The sequence below is a fragment of the Culex pipiens genome, chromosome 2, assembly GCF_016801865.2.
Source record: "Culex pipiens pallens isolate TS chromosome 2, TS_CPP_V2, whole genome shotgun sequence".
NCBI classification, from domain to species: Eukaryota; Metazoa; Arthropoda; class Insecta; order Diptera; family Culicidae; genus Culex; species Culex pipiens.
This window is the reverse complement of record NC_068938.1, coordinates 7,460,064-7,477,410: the sequence shown is the minus strand read 5'-3', so window position 1 is coordinate 7,477,410 and position 17,347 is coordinate 7,460,064. Positions and strand designations below refer to the sequence as shown.

General features: G+C 28.9%; 1 protein-coding gene and 1 long non-coding RNA gene across 3 annotated transcripts in view; both read right to left on the bottom strand.

Annotated features, from left to right (window-relative positions):
* LOC120425173 (guanine nucleotide-binding protein subunit alpha homolog) overlaps positions 1–17,347 on the bottom strand; it is a 45,914-nt gene that overhangs the window by 9,774 nt on the left and 18,793 nt on the right. The window contains exons 2-3 of the mRNA XM_039589607.2: positions 16,152–16,290; positions 11,503–11,711 (exon numbers count right to left, since the gene is read on the bottom strand). Of these exons, the coding sequence (XP_039445541.1) occupies positions 11,503–11,711; positions 16,152–16,290 (348 nt within the window). The remainder of the gene's footprint in view (positions 1–11,502; positions 11,712–16,151; positions 16,291–17,347) is intronic.
* Positions 3,934–6,350, bottom strand: LOC120425174 (uncharacterized). Of its 2 annotated transcripts, none has more exons than XR_005606484.2 (3): positions 5,858–6,350; positions 5,613–5,787; positions 3,934–4,144 (listed from the first exon to the last, which is right to left on the bottom strand). It is a non-coding gene; the product is annotated as an uncharacterized LOC120425174 (long non-coding RNA). The 2 variants fall into 2 exon arrangements; XR_008212037.1 differs by having other exon boundaries at positions 5,613–5,752; positions 5,858–6,349.

Here is a 17,347-nt window from a genome sequence, read left to right as displayed (position 1 = left end):
TGCTCACGAGTGATTGCGATTTTACGAAAAAAAGGTTTTGGAAATGTTGGTTGTGCCGATCATGGGCGTTCATCGGCACCCGCGACAGACACAAACGACAACACAAAGAGACACGTAAAAAAAAACTTTATCAAAGCTTTCGTAAAATCGCGATCACTCGTGATTTGGCATTTTTTTTTAAATAACAAGCCATAGTTTCAACATTTACATGGAAAAAGTGTTTTAAAATGCATTTTACACTAGTTCAGTTGTTTAGCAACCATTAATTTTCAAAAATGAAAGATATGACGAAAAAAAGAATTTTAGTGAAAAAAACTTAAACATCGAAAATTTTCAAAAATTCAAAAAATTTTGAAATCAACTAAAACATGCTAAAAGTAATTTTAAACGCACACAGCTAAAAAAGTAGTAATCCAGCTGCGTGTAATAGGCCTGGGTGTAAAATAAATATTGCATTATTTTATGCAATTTTATGTCATTTTACACCCTGAAATATGTAGCCCATCAGTATGGGAAACCTAATTGACCGAAATGTCAAGCTCATATATGCGTTTATCCTTACAGCTTTTCATCGGTCTGATGGCCGAGTGGGCTAAGGCGCCAGTCTTAACTATTGGTGCTGGGTTTGATTCCCGTCGGTTGCAACTTTTTATATGTGTTTGCAAAAAATGTACATGCAGTGTGTAATATTAAGTGTTTATTTTGACGAAGGTGATGTGCATGCTTTTGCATGCGATTTTACCGTCGGATTTTTTGCTGTGCAGGGAAACGCATTTTACATTGATTTCAGCAGATTGTACTTAAATTTCCATTGAAATTTTGAAGTTTTTTGAAAATATATTTTTTGCCCCCTGATTTGTCGGCCAGCTTTGAAGGGAGGAGACAAAAACTTTAAATAAAATTTGTACCATCCTTAGAGGTTCTGGAAAAATAAAGAATTCGAAAATGGGATTTGAGTGGTCATCCTTACACAGCAAAAAATCCGATGGTAAAATCGCATGCAAAAGCATGCACATCACCTTCGTCAAAATAAACACTTAATATTACACGCTGCATGTACAATTTTTGCAAACACAAAAAAAAAGTTGCAACCGACGGGATTCAAACCCAGCACCATCAGTGAGGACTGGCGCCTTAGCCCGCTCGGCCATCAGATCGATGTAAAACGGAGAGGATAAACGTATATATGAGCTTGACATTTCGGTCAAGAAGGTTTCCCATACTGATGGGCTACATATTTTAGGGTGTAATATTACACAGAATTTCATAAAATAATGCAAAAAATATTTTACACCCAGGCATTTTACACGCAACTGGATTACTATTTTTTTAGCTGTGTAATTCAGCTTTTGGAACAAGGATTTGAAACAGTGCGTGACAAATGGTATATTTGGAAATAATGAACGGTCAAACAGAAAGATAAAAATACACAATATAAAATCTTTGTAAGTATTCAGTACTGAAGTGTTAACTACGGAATTTCGAAATTCTGCAAAATTATTTGCAGTCCAAAAATCTAATTATTTACTAAAAATTTTCATGAGATTTTTCCTACAGTATCGATATCAAAAGCTTACACCATACCGCGTCAAACCCCCTTGCAATCGAAACCCTTCACAACTTTTCAACAATCGCGAATCTAATTCAATAATTCCGCGCATATTGCACTTGACGTAGATCGCGTTTAATACCTTTGCCAATCTCCTAATCCGCGTTCTCCTCTATTACGCTGCTGCTGCTGCCGCTGGTTGTGCTTGTCCCACCTCCCCATAACGTACGTACCTTGCTACTAACTTCAAGACCTCTTTTGAGAATCGTCGTTTTTTAAACGGTTCGTGCGTGGGAGTTTTCGATAAATGGCAAAAGGCAATTTACTGCTGCTGCCTCTACTAAGCACGTGGGGAGGCTGTCATATTCTAAGCAATTTGAGAGATTTAAGACACGTCAACACGCCTGCGACAACCTGCAACCTGTTGTGCTGGACTGGAATCGCGACTTAAAATTGAGAGAGAGAGATGGATTACGCAAACCAGTTGGAAACCCTTTTTGACGGGCGGTTGATTAATGCTGCCACACTTTTAAGATTTCCCTCCGTGTATTATTTTTGTGTTGAACCGTGTAAAATGCACCACCATTTAATTAAGGGCGCCAACACGCGGCTCTAATTACCAATCCTCCGACGTCAATCTCAAACTGGTTTAATTTCATTTGCGGTTAAATTTGCATCTTGGCTGAGTGATTTGGGAAAGTCCCACAATCGCAGAGGAAGAGAGTTGAGTCCGTAGCATTTTATTAGGTCAGAAAAAATAAAACAAAATTTCATTCTAATTTTTATAATTTAAAATTAAACAAAAATGCATTTATTCAATAAATTAAAATTACGTTTAATCTCACCAGCAGCAGTAAGCAACCTAATCCAATATCACAACAAATCCGAGGGTTGATCTGATATTAAATCCCTTTCACTCTCAAGCTGGTACTTAACACACGCACAGGTGGCACAGGTAAGCTTGCCAACTTGCGACAGAACTTGCAGGGCATTACTTGCACAATCCCCATTTAATCCCACCACACAGCAGGCAGATCAAATCAACATCAACAACAACAACCTGAAGCCAATAGTTCAATATTTTCGCTTTAATTAGTGCAATTGAAATGCTTGTCTGATCTATCCCTCCCCTTAACCACCACCAAATGGCGAATGCATTTGAAATTGATTGCACACACTTATTGTGGCGCATTATTTGCACTTTTTATTCATTTATTTAATCACGCGCGCGCGGGGTTCGATTTTTACGACTCTCAGTCCTTTCAGTTTGATGGCAAACAGAGGCCAGCAGCCAAATGCAACGCCGCGTGTAAATATTTGCTGGTTTGTTTTGGATTTAAGCCAACCCGGTATTGATACACAAAGACACATGTGTGTTTGTGTGTGGAAACAATAAACCATTTCCCCCTTCAAACCACCCTCTCTTCGACTCTGTCTGATAAAAAATGTTTTTATTATTTGATTTGCTACCAAAATCGTGGGAATTACCTGGAGTCGATTTATAAAAAACGTAAACCTTTAATATTCTCATAAAATCTCCACCTTAAAACCGGTTTGCAACCAGACTGAATCGATTTCCGTACGATTTCAGAAGCTGCAATCAATTGGTTCGAGGGATGCAGCCGCAATAACACACATTAGGGAAACTGCACCCCCCGAACCGGAAAAGTGGTCCGCTGGAAATTCGATGTAATTAAATGTGGTGTAGTTGTTGTTGTTTACTTTGCTGTTGATCACACACTAAACACAGGGAAACATTCAACCAGGAGGTGGGAGTACGAGTGTGGTGTCTCTAATGACAACCCGCATAAAGATTTCTGATGAACTTACAGTAAATTTTAACGTTACAAAACGATAAAATATATTGTCATTTTGACAGTGTTTTAACAGTAGACAGCATCGTTTTTTAAGATAATTTGCGTCGTATTTTGGGATTTTACCATAAAAAAGGGGGGTTGTTATGCACCGGTACCATAAAAATTTCGAAATTTTTCCATACATTTTTTTTCCAAATACGACGCATTTTACTGTTAATCTAATGTTGCATTTTTCATCCAAAAACTCGTCCTGACTATAGAAAATATCATACTTTAATAATAAAAACAGCAAGCATTACAATGCATTGCACAGTCAATTTACAGTTCTTCATGGTTTTTTATCTAATAAATGATGCGGTAAAAACTATATGCGAACAATAAAACTAATAAGCATTACAATGAATTACACAGTAAAATTATTGTTTTTCATGGTTTGTTCCCTACTAAATTGTACTGTGACAACAATATTCGGACATTAAAATAAATAGTAAATACAGTATGTTTTACAGTACTTTATATTTTTCATTGTAATTTATTTACATTCAACATTGAATCTTTTAGGTTTTTTTTTCAATTGTTAATTGATAATGCCCTCTCCAGAGTTTTGCAAACACCAAAACGAAGCCGCTTTCTTTCGCTTTCGATTCCATTTCAAGATCTCAATCGCGACCGATTCTTGTTTCTTCTCGAATTGGTGATGTCATGGTGCGTTCAAACTGACCACCGGTTCCTTTTTGTCGACTGGAGAATCCGGATTGATTTGCTGATTTCGTTAGTGCTTAAAATGAGAAGACAATTAAGTAAAGGATAAAATCAAACATTTTTCATAATGCTGAGTACAAAGCTCAGAAGTAACGCGGTAAAAAAAAGGTGCGCAAGTTTTATGCTTCCGCTCGAGTTGAACCTGAACAAAAAAAATCGTAGGTCGGTGTTATTTGATTGTTAAATTCTAAAAATAATTAAGTTAATAAATTCTAAAATTATTATTATTTAAAATTATAATTAATATAAGACTCAACAGTGAAAAAAAAAACTGGATTTCAAATTATTTTTTTAATTTGCAAATTCCTAAATTTAAAAATTCTTTAATTCTTAAATTATAAGCTTCTAAAATTCTAAGATTCATTAATTCTAAATTCCTAAATTCCTAAATTCTTAAATTCCTAAATTCTTAAATTCCTAAATTCCTAAATTCCTAAATTCCTAAATTCATAAACTCCTAAATTCCTAAATTCCTAAATTCCTAAATTCTTAAATTCTGAAATTCTGAAATTCTGAAATTCTGAAATTCTGAAATTCAGAAATTCAGAAATTCAGAAATTCTGAAATTCTGAAATTCTTAAACTCTTAAATTCTTAAATTCTTAAATTCTTAAATTCTTAAATTCTTAAATTTTTAAATTCTTAAATTCTTAAATTCTTAAATTCTTAAATTCTTAAATTCTTAAATTCTTAAATTCTTAAATTCTTAAATTCTTAAATTCTTAAATTCTTAAATTCTTAAATTCTTAAATTCTTAAATTCTTAAATTCTTAAATTCTTAATTTAAAATTTTTAAATTCTTAAATTCTTAAATTAAAATTTTTAAATTAGTTTGTCAACTCAGTTTTGACGTTTGAAAGTTTTTTAATTCGAAAACGTTCGAATTAGCGAGCATTCGAATTAGCGGACATTCAAAGTATCGAAATTCGAATTAACGAATTGGATCTGTATTAAATTTTTGATGTTCTGAATTTTTCAAATTATGAATTTTCAAATGATGATTTTTTAAACAAAACAAAATTTTGATTTTTTTGTTTTCTTTCCTCCAGATTATTTAATGATAATTCTTAGGTTTTTCCATCTGGTTTACTTCAATCCTTTTTTTATTAAGATTCAACGTTTTGAGATTCGTTTGTAGTCGCATTCAAATAAGCAAATCCAAATATTTGAATTTTTTTATCAAAAAAAATGCAAACAAGCACCGCGGAAGAAATTTCTGTTCCATTTTTATGCATACCGCTTAAGAAAAATCTTTTCGTGAACCTTTTCATGCCCGTTTTTTTTTGGCAAAACTCCATATAAAAATGGAGTTTTGCGATCCTCCCGAGTTTCGTATCAGCTTTTCCTTGGATGTTTCTAGAACAGAATTTTGCGTTCCTTCCGAGCTCATTACTATCCTCAACACAAGTTTAAAACAAACCACCATCGCGGGGTTCTTTCCCTTGCTTATGTCGTCCCCCAACAGAGTTTTCCTACAATACTCACTTTTGTTGGTTCTTCCACAACAAAACTCCAGGTCGCCATTCCGGGTAGGTCATCTAGCGGAACTGGAAAGAACACCATCTGGAACGTACCCTTGACGGCGGCAGGGAGTATCAGTAGTACAAACACGGCGAAAGTAGTCCCTGTAGAAGAAAATAAAAAAAAAATCAGCGAAGAGCTGCAAGCCATGAAAAATGCCTGCGTGCTGATGCTGCCTTCCCAAATTTCACCAACTTCCTAATACTCACCACCATCCGTTGATCAGTCGGATTTATCCATCCAACAACCAGAACAGCAAACAGGGAACAGCGGATGCGGCAAATGCCCAGGCACACGCGATTTTATTCGACACAATCCGGTTCCGAGCAGCAGCCAACACGAACATGATTATACACGCGCGAGTAAAACAATTTGACAGCTCTCTCAATCGTGGTTCGTTTGTTTCATGAAGGTCGGCTGCGTTGGTTCAGTGTCATGGTGCGTTCTTTTCATGAGCGTCGGCTGCACAGGTTCAGTGTGATGATGCGTTCGTTTGCATTTTTAATGAGTAAAAATGGTAAAAATGCCAAATGTTAGAATGTTAAAATGTTAAAATGTTAAAATGTTAAAATGTTAAAATGTTAAAATGTTAAAATGTTAAAATGTTAAAATGTTAAAATGTTAAAATGTTAAAATGTTAAAATGTTAAAATGTTAAAATGTTAAAATGTTAAAATGTTAAAATGTTAAAATGTTAAAATGTTAAAATGTTAAAATGTTAAAATGTTAAAATGTTAAAATGTTAAAATGTTAAAATGTTAAAATGTTAAAATGTTAAAATGTTAAAATGTTAAAATGTTAAAATGTTAAAATGTTAAAATGTTAAAATGTTAAAATGTTAAAATGTTAAAATGTTAAAATGCTAAAATGTTAAAATGTTAAAATGTTGAAATGTTAAAATGTTAAAATGTTAAAATGTTAAAATATTAAAATGTTAAAATGTTAAAATGTTAAAATGTTAAAATGTTAAAATGTTAAAATGTTAAAATGTTAAAATGTTAAAATGTTAAAATGTTAAAATGTTAAAATGTTAAAATGTTAAAATGTTAAAATGTTAAAATGTTAAAATGTTAAAATGTTAAAATGTTAAAATGTTAAAATGTTAAAATGTTAAAATGTTAAAATGTTAAAAATGTTGAAATGTGAAAATGTAAAAACTTCGACATTTAAAAATATAAAAGTGTCTAATAGAATTTATTTTTTTTATGTTCTTGAATTTAAAAATTATTGTATTGTGTTGACAATTATTTACGCTCCATACAAAAAAAGTGTGTGGACACCTAACCTATTAAAACCTTAAAGCAGCAAACGCAAAATAAATTTTAAACACTAGGGTTGAGACACAGGGCTTGTCTGTGGTTGAGTGTTCAACATTAAAACAGTGCACTTTATCAAAATATATGACTATTTAAAATTCAATTTAGTATTGAAAATATATTTCTGATAGGTATATTAAAATTTATTCTCAATATACTTACCAAATTTAACTTTATTTTAATCCATAGAACGAAAAAAAACGAAGTTGACTTTATAGCTGTCGGCCACCATTGCTATACTTTGCTAGTACCAACCACTAGTGTCTTCTTTTCATCTACAAGGACTTCACCGCCCTGTGCTCCTAAGTGTACGAGAGCATGTCACGGAGCAAACGCGCCGAAACCCCATTCTGACACTTAGCATTTCAGGGTGCCCGCCCACTGCGAGATCCGAACCGACGACCTCTGGATTGTGAGTCCAGTGCGCGGTCCGATTGATCCACACGGAATGGACAATCTTTAATCAATTTAATTTAATTAAATTTTTATCCTTGCAAACATTTTTCAAAGTTTATGTCGCTTTCTTCAAAATCAGCTCGAAAAATCAGGAGGTAAAAAAAACAATAAATTATTTTTTTAATGGAATTAGAAGTCTAATAAACTGAAAACAATTTTAAATGCATTTACTGTGTTGATAAACTTATTTAACATGTTTGAGCGCGTTTAAAAATATGTTTGATGTTTGTGAAATTGAGATGCACAGTACCGCAAAAGTTTTTTTTTGCAAAAGAACATAATTTCTTCAATACTTAGATATTTTGAAAACTAAAGATTGCAAAACAATTGGCCTGGTGTAAAACACATTTTAAAACACTCTTGTTTCATTCAAATATTGAATCCATTTGAAGCTGGCGTAATTTATATTTCAAAGAATAACAATTTTCCATTACGTAACTATGATATTACAATGGAATTTACTATTGCTAAAAATTGAAAAAAATACATCGTCATATTACTTATGTCAATACCATGCAATTTGATGTATCCATACATTTTACGGTAGCTTATTTGTTATAACTTTATGAGACTTCCAATATTAAAACCTTCCAATTAGCTGTAACCATGAATTTTATAGTAGCATCATCGTCATTCCAATAAAGTTCGAAAATCTCAACAATAATCTTACCATAAATATTATAATATGTATTGTAATTGCATGGTTTTAACAGTGCAAATCATCATATAATTTTATGCGGGAAGGCGGTTCAGTATCGTATATTGTAAGGTAGGTGGGTTGATGTTTAAATAGAGAAAAACAAACAGCGAGAAAAACACAACCCCTTTGACATGAAAATTGTAAATAGTATTAACAGAAACCAACAAGAAATAAAAAAAAAACAATTTAAAAAAAATAATTAGATCAACACAAAAATAAAGCATTAATATCCATAAAAAGAATTGAAGGCAAAAATCTTGATAAAAAACCGCAAAACGATTCAGTCTTAAACAAAAGCAAAATTTCAAAGCAAAAAGTATCAGTATAACCATTATCACTGCCAAAAATAAGCAAAATTACTAAGAATATTTTAAAACGTAATTTTCCTAAAGTTCCGTCTTTTTCCGATGTTTGGTCCTAAAAAAATTAATTCCCTAAATACGGAATTTTCAATTTTATAAAAATATGCCTTTTTAAGGTTACTTTTTTTCGATTATTTTTGCAATTCTACAAAATTTTATGAAAAATTAAATAATTGGAAATTTCCATAATTTCCTTTATTTAACATTGTTGATTTGACTGCTGGTTTCAAAGATAGTCTATTTAAAAAAAATAAATACAAAAAAAAACTTTCTGATTTTTTATTATTGATTTTAGTTTTTAACCTTTTGAAAATGCTATGAAATGATTTTTAACATTTCAAAATATTGAGTTAGATTTTTAAATTTCAAGATTATTTTTTTAAGGATAAAATTTAACAAAAACGTTACTTAATCCACCCTTAGGTGGTTGGTGCCTTCCTCAAATTTAAAGGGTGCTATCCAAAATAGACACAAAAGGGCGGTGTTTATCAGTGTTATCAATTTGACTCATTATTCATACCACTAGATTGAGATCTCCAATCCAACTTGTGTTTTTTATTACCTATCCAAAGATAGGTCGCATGAAATATCCGAATAACGTTTTCATCAAAATATCTAAGATCTGGCCTTCAAAAAGTGCATAAATAACACTTAAGTGCTAATAACTTTTAATAAGGTTGTCAGATCTTCAATGTTTTGGACTCGTTGGAAAGGTCTTTCAAATACCTTTCTAAAATGTGTAGCATGACGGGTTTTCTTACAAAAACCACCCTTTATACAATCTTCAGTCAAACTCGTTTTTTAGCATAATTTTTGAAGTACTTTACTAAACTTAATGATATTCAAAAAAGACTCAGGGGACCTGAAGACAGATCTAGCGACACAGATCCGGACAAAATCGGTCAAGCCAGTTCCGAGAAAAGTAAGTTAGAAAAAAAATTCTACGTCCATCCACACGCACAGACATTTGCTCAGAATTTGATTCGGAGTCGATATGTATACGTGAAGGTGGGTCTGCGAGGCCTATTTAAGAAGTTCATTTTTCGAGTGATTTTATAGCCTTTCCTCAGTGAGGTGAGGAAGGCAAAAATGTTAAATTTTACATCGAGAACGAAAGAAATTTTCATCAGATGAAAAATAATAATTTTCTTGAATTCAACATTTATATTTTTTTAGATAAAATTACTCAAAAAAGAGGTAATATTCAACCAATCACATTTCCAACCTTCCTGAATTCACCTTTTTGCTGAATGGCTTCATCTATTTATATTTACGCTGGTACAAATTTTATTTAATTTTTTTCCCATTACCCCCCCCCCCCCCCAAGTTGGCCCGAAAATTCAGGGGGCAGAAAAATTTGTTCAAAAAACTTCGAAATGTCAATGGAAATGTAAGTGCAATCAGCTGAAATTAAAAAAAAAAAATGCATTCCCCTGCGTTTAAAATCATTTGTGGCATGTTTGAGTCGATTAAAACATCTTTTGAATTTTTGAAAATTGTCGATGTTTAGTATCGAAAAAAGTTTTTGTTCGCTATTTTTTTTGTTTTCGTCAAATTTTACATTTTTTGAAAAATTAATGATTGCAAAACAACTGAACTAGTGTAAAATGCATTTCAAAACACTTTTAGCATTTAAATGTATAGACTACGGCTTGCTATTTATTTTTTATATTTTTTATTTTTTATTCCCCCCCCCCCCACCCCCTCTTGGTCAGGGCCGAGGGACAAAAAATTTGAAAAATATTTGCATCGGCCTAAATTCAAACGAAAAAAATATAAAGAAAAGCTGAATTGCATAAAACGTCAAAAATGTCTCTGTTATTCAAAGCAAAAAGAAAGGAAAAAAGGCTTGAAAAAATATTAGAAATACTGGTATCTGTGTCAATTCATGAATACATTTAAGAAATAAAATGGGACCATAAAAACGGAACAGAATTAAACAAACAGATTGAAACAAACTCCAAAAAAATCGATTAATGGTTTTATTTCCTAAAAATATAAAGATGTGATAAACATTTAAACTTAAATTTATGCGAAATATTAAAAAAAATCTAAAGTGCATCAAAAATGAATTTTCTAAAAAGTAACCACGAGGATTGTTGGATACAATCATAAATCAATTTTGAGAAAATTAAGGATTAAATTAAGGTTCAAGCAAAAAACTCAAACCGAAAAATGAACAAGTTGACGCTGTCGTGCTATCTTGTCGTACGTCGTTTTTTTGACGTTTCGAGAAAAACGCGTTTTAATGTTTAACCTTGAATAAACAAAAGCGAAAGCACGCAATGTAAACAATAACAAACACGTTTAGTTCGGTTGACCACCACAAGTTAGCACGACGACGACGAAGTAAAACATTGATTTTACTAGGCAACATTACAAAAACCTCAGTTATATTTTTAAAGGTCAAATAAACCAAAGTTTTTTTTTTTTTTGCTTTCTAAGTGTTTTTGAATAACCCTGACTAAAGGCGGTTTCAAAAATAATCGAAAGCAAGAATCGAAAAAATGGTTTATTGGACTTTAAAAAATACTCCAGGATTGAATGTCAAGTAGAAAGCAGCAAAACAAGAACTTATGACAACGAGACAAAAACTATTCAAAGCCTTGAATTTGAACAAATATAAAAATTAAATTGTGTTGCACATAATAAGATATGCTTGAATTCGTTTGCACAAATTTCTCCAAAAATTCTACCAGATCTGAATCCAAACATCACCCACTCTACCCTGCACGTGGAATGTCAAGTTTGTTTACGTTCGTTGCAGCAGCAAGCAAAACCCGGTGTCACGTTCCGGCAGTTGGATGCTGTCAAGCTGCTCTCTCTTCTCAATTTCCTGCGTTGTGTTGCTATTTTCAAGTGACTCAAGATTTCGATGCTATTTGGAGGAAAGCGGCAAAATCTGCCGGAATCGAACTCGAGCTAATTAATTTCCTCAATATTTAACAGACTTTATTAACGCTCTTCCCTCGGTTTTCCCCTCTCTTTTCTGAAATTGAAACTGAAAACTTTTTTACTCACAATTTGAAACTCTCTCCGCCGGTCGTAGGCCCGCCGGATGGCCCGGTCCTGCCACAGCATCGCCACGATCGGCACGTACTGGTGGAACTGTTCCGCGTCCAGCAGGATGCCGCTGTGGAACATGACCGCCTGGTTTGCGGCCAGCTGGGAGGTCGGATTCTCCCATGGTATATCTAGCTTATCCCTAGCGTCGCACAGCACTTGCATGCCTGGAAAAGGGAGAAGGGAGTGATATTTTTTTAAAGTTATTTTGAAGTTATTTGCGGAGTATTATTTTAAGTTTTAAAACAGAAATTTTTATTTCTATGTTTCTGAAAACCGCAAATAATTTTCAATAGAGCGAAACCAAGCAAGGTTAAATTTTTAGAACATCTTGTTTTTTTTTTTTCTAAAATTTCTTGCATTTGTCGATTTTTATGTATTTTTTTAACTGCCTGAACTTGGTGAATTTCTTAAATTTCTTGAATTCATACATTTCTTGCATTTTTCAGATTTATTGAAATTCTTGAATAGTTTATTTTTTTAAATTGTTAAATTTCTTGAATTCCTTGAATTATTTGAATTTCTTTAATATTGTAAATTTCGTAATTTTTTTTAATTTCTTTAATTTCATTAATTTCTAAAATTTCTTGAATTTCATGAATTTCTTGAACTTCTTGAATTTCTTAAGCTTCTTGAACTTCTTGAATTTCTTGAATTTCTTAAATTTCTTAAATTTCTTAAATTTCTTAAATTTCTTAAATTTCTTAAATTTCTTAAATTTCTTAAATTTCTTAAATTTCTTAAATTTCTTAAATTTCTTAAATTTCTTAAATTTCTTAAATTTCTTAAATTTCTTAAATTTCTTAAATTTCTTAAATTTCTTAAATTTCTTAAATTTCTTAAATTTCTTAAATTTCTTAAATTTCTTAAATTTCTTAAATTTCTTAAATTTCTTAAATTTCTTAAATTTCTTAAATTTCTTAAATTTCTTAAATTTCTTAAATTTCTTAAATTTCTTAAATTTCTTAAATTTCTTAAATTTCTTAAATTTCTTAAATTTCTTAAATTTCTTAAATTTCTTAAATTTCTTAAATTTCTTAAATTTCTTAAATTTCTTAAATTTCTTAAATTTCTTAAATTTCTTAAATTTCTTAAATTTCTTAAATTTCTAAAATTTCTTAAATTTCTAAAATTTCTTAAATTTCTTAAATTTCTTAAATTTCTTAAATTTCTTAAATTTCTTAAATTTCTTAAATTTCTTAAATTTCTTAAATTTCTTAAATTTCTTAAATTTCTTAAATTTCTTAAATTTCTTGAATTTCTTGAATTTCTTGAATTTTTTGAATTTCTTGAATTTCTTGAATTTCTTAAATTTCTTAAATTTCTTAAATTTCTTAAATTTCTTGAATTTCTTGAATTTCTTGAATTTCTTGAATTTCTTGAATTTCTTGAATTTCTTAAATTTCTTAAATTTCTTAAATTTCTTAAATTTCTTAAATTTCTTAAATTTCTTAAATTTCTTAAATTTCTTAAATTTCTTAAATTTCTTAAATTTCTTAAATTTCTTAAATTTCTTAAATTTCTTAAATTTCTTAAATTTCTTAAATTTCTTAAATTTCTTAAATTTCTTAAATTTCTTAAATTTCTTAAATTTCTTAAATTTCTTAAATTTCTTAAATTTCTTAAATTTCTTAAATTTCTTAAATTTCTTAAATTTCTTAAATTTCTTAAATTTCTTAAATTTCTTAAATTTCTTAAATTTCTTAAATTTCTTAAATTTCTTAAATTTCTTAAATTTCTTAAATTTCTTAAATTTCTTAAATTTCTTAAATTTCTTAAATTTCTTAAATTTCTTAAATTTCTTAAATTTCTTGAATTTCTTGAATTTTTTGAATTTCTTGAATTTCTTGAATTTCTTAAATTTCTTAAATTTCTTAAATTTCTTAAATTTCTTGAATTTCTTGAATTTCTTGAATTTCTTGAATTTCTTGAATTTCTTAAATTTCTTAAATTTCTTAAATTTCTTAAATTTCTTAAATTTCTTAAATTTCTTAAATTTCTTAAATTTCTTAAATTTCTTAAATTTCTTAAATTTCTTAAATTTCTTAAATTTCTTAAATTTCTTAAATTTCTTAAATTTCTTAAATTTCTTAAATTTCTTAAATTTCTTAAATTTCTTAAATTTCTTAAATTTCTTAAATTTCTTAAATTTCTTAAATTTCTTAAATTTCTTAAATTTCTTAAATTTCTTAAATTTCTTAAATTTCTTAAATTTCTTAAATTTCTTAAATTTCTTAAATTTCTTAAATTTCTTAAATTTCTTGAATTTCTTGAATTTTTTGAATTTCTTGAATTTCTTGAATTTCTTAAATTTCTTAAATTTCTTAAATTTCTTAAATTTCTTGAATTTCTTGAATTTCTTGAATTTCTTGAATTTCTTGAATTTCTTAAATTTCTTAAATTTCTTAAATTTCTTAAATTTCTTAAATTTCTTAAATTTCTTAAATTTCTTAAATTTCTTAAATTTCTTAAATTTCTTAAATTTCTTAAATTTCTTAAATTTCTTAAATTTCTTAAATTTCTTAAATTTCTTAAATTTCTTAAATTTCTTAAATTTCTTAAATTTCTTAAATTTCTTAAATTTCTTAAATTTCTTAAATTTCTTAAATTTCTTAAATTTCTTAAATTTCTTAAATTTCTTAAATTTCTTAAATTTCTTAAATTTCTTAAATTTCTTAAATTTCTTAAATTTCTTAAATTTCTTAAATTTCTTAAATTTCTTAAATTTCTTAAATTTCTTAAATTTTTTAAATTTCTTAAATTTTTTAAATTTCTTAAATTTCTTAAATTTCTTAAATTTCTTAAATTTCTTAAATTTCTTAAATTTTTTAAATTTCTTAAATTTCTTAAATTTCTTAAATTTCTTAAATTTCTTAAATTTCTTAAATTTCTTAAATTTCTTAAATTTCTTAAATTTCTTAAATTTCTTAAATTTCTTAAATTTCTTAAATTTCTTAAATTTCTTAAATTTCTTAAATTTCTTAAATTTCTTAAATTTCTTAAATTTCTTAAATTTCTTAAATTTCTTAAATTTCTTAAATTTCTTAAATTTCTTAAATTTCTTAAATTTCTTAAATTTCTTAAATTTCTTAAATTTCTTAAATTTCTTAAATTTCTTAAATTTCTTAAATTTCTTAAATTTCTTAAATTTCTTAAATTTCTTAAATTTCTTAAATTTCTTAAATTTCTTAAATTTCTTAAATTTCTTAAATTTCTTAAATTTCTTAAATTTCTTAAATTTCTTAAATTTCTTAAATTTCTTAAATTTCTTAAATTTTTTAAATTTCTTAAATTTCTTAAATTTCTTAAATTTCTTAAATTTCTTAAATTTCTTAAATTTCTTAAATTTCTTAAATTTCTAAAATTTTTTAAATTTCTTAAGTTTCTTAAATTTTTTAATTTCTTAAATTTCTTAAATTTCTTAAATTTCTTAAATTTCTTAAATTTCTTAAATTTCTTAAATTTCTTAAATTTCTTGAATTTCTTGGATTTCTTGAATTTTTGGATTTCTTAAATTTCTTGAATTTCTTGAATTTCTTGAATTTCTTGAATTTCTTGAATTTTTTGAATTTCTTGAACCTTCCATTTTTTTAAATTTCATGAATTTTAAAAATCTCCAGAGTATTTTGATTTTTTTTAAATTTAGTTAATTTCTTTGATTTTAGATTTTTTCTTATTTGGGCCTTTGCAAATATTTTTCAAAGTTTATGTCGATATATTAATTACTTTTTTGAGTTTCTGGATTTTGTTAATTTTGTCGAATGCCATGATTTTTTGGAATAAATTTTATTTCTTAAATTCCATAATTTTTTTTTAAATTCTAGAATCTTAATTTTGATATGCTTTTATTGATATTTTTTTGAAATTTTTATTTTCTTACTGGTGATCATTTTTCACACACAATTCGTTATATTTATTAATTTTGAGGAAAAAATCTTTAGCTTTTTTAAGCAAGATTTCTTTTCAAATTTCTTAAGATTCTTATTTTTTTAAATCTTGATATTGAAAAGGAATTAAAATTTCAAAAAAAAATATTCTCAATAATTATAAAAAAACCACGAAATATAAGATAATAGGATAGGAATTTATGAAATTATACAAATTTAACATGAAGATCAAGAAATTTCAGAAATTGAAAAAAAAACAACGACTTCGACAAATGCTACAAATTTAAATTTGCACAGTTTCTTTAATTCCTAGAATTTCGGATTTTTTTTTAAATTTTCAATTTATTTTGAATTTTGTTAACTTTTTGAAATTTTGCTTTTTTTTGTCAATATCTTGTTTTCTGTGCAATTTGTTTTTTTATTATTTTCAAATGTTTCGCACAAATTGTTAAATTAAATATTTTTTTTTCTTTTATTTGGTAAAATTTCTTGGATTTCAGAACTTAAATATTTTTATGTATTCTTCCATTCATAAATATCTATTTTTGTAATTGGAAAAAAATAATAGTTAGATTATCTTGAAATCTCTTTGATGCCTTCGAATTTAATTTGTAATTCTTATTTTTTAATTCACCGAGTTTACTTCTTGAATTCAAACTTTATTTGAAGTTCGGACCATCGCGTCTATATTAGTAAATTTTTACACTCAACTATGCTCACCTTTGACTATATTTTGGTAGATCACATGTTGATACTCCTTAACTAGCTCGGGCTCGAACTTGATCCCGTGGATTATCCGCATCTGCTTGAGGAAGGTGGACTTGCCCGATTCGCCCGCACCCAGCAGCAGCAGTTTAACCTGGGGGAGGAGAACAAATAGATGAATATTAATAAAAATTGTCTGCATGTTTTTGGGGTCGTTTTGTTATTGTTTCAGGCCCAGACTCCGTCAGTGTGTAGTAAATATCGACGACGACGCAACAGGAAGATTTGAATATTTTCACTTCTCTTTTTTTCATGCCATTTCTGCGGAAGAAAAACAACGGCGAAAAAATATACACAGAAATTTGAGGTACCCGACAGCCGCACAACACACAGGTTCGTTCGTAAAACAGAGTCGTAAACCTAAACTTAATGGTTTTATTGCTGGTAATCCAGCAGAACCCGAATCTACCCGAGAAAAAAAGAGTTACATCACTTCTTCCTGCAGATTCTGTGGGTCAGTAAAGTTGCCCAAATCTTGTCGTCCTGTCGGAGTCGTGCAGATTTTTTTTTTGTTTTTTTATTGCTACCAACTTGTCTTTTTTTCGGCCTTCCCCCCTGTGATGTGACTCACCCCGGAATTCCACAACGACCGACACTTGTTTTCTTTCTTGTCTGTCTGTCTCTATCGAAAAAGCAACCAACAGAGGCAATAGTTTTTTTTAGTTTTTGGGAAACTCCATAAAGTTGGGCTGTAAAATCTGACACCTACATAACTACTATACGAACCATTGGACATACCCCTTTCTTGTGAGGATTGTTTCTTCTTTACTTCTGGGAATTGGCTCCAGGGGGATGCCATTGCGTTGATAGTTGAGGGTCGTTTTTGCCAGGTGAAATTTTTGCTCAGCATCGGAAGCTTTGAAAACCCGACTACATATTTGAAGGAAGAAAGTTCTGCAACTTCCCTCTGGGAAATAACCGTAGGGAGCATAGATATCAGGTGTGTAATTTGTGGGAAGACTCAGTGGGAGAGATTGGATGATTTTCCAATGCTAAAGCAGAGTGTAATGAGCTGATGAAACCTTTTTTTAATGGGTTTGTTGAAAAAGCAAAACGGCTTGTACATGAAGGGAATATATTCTGTTATTTTAGTTATTTTCGATCCAATAATTGATGAATACAAAGTTTAAAACAATAAACTTCTAGAAACA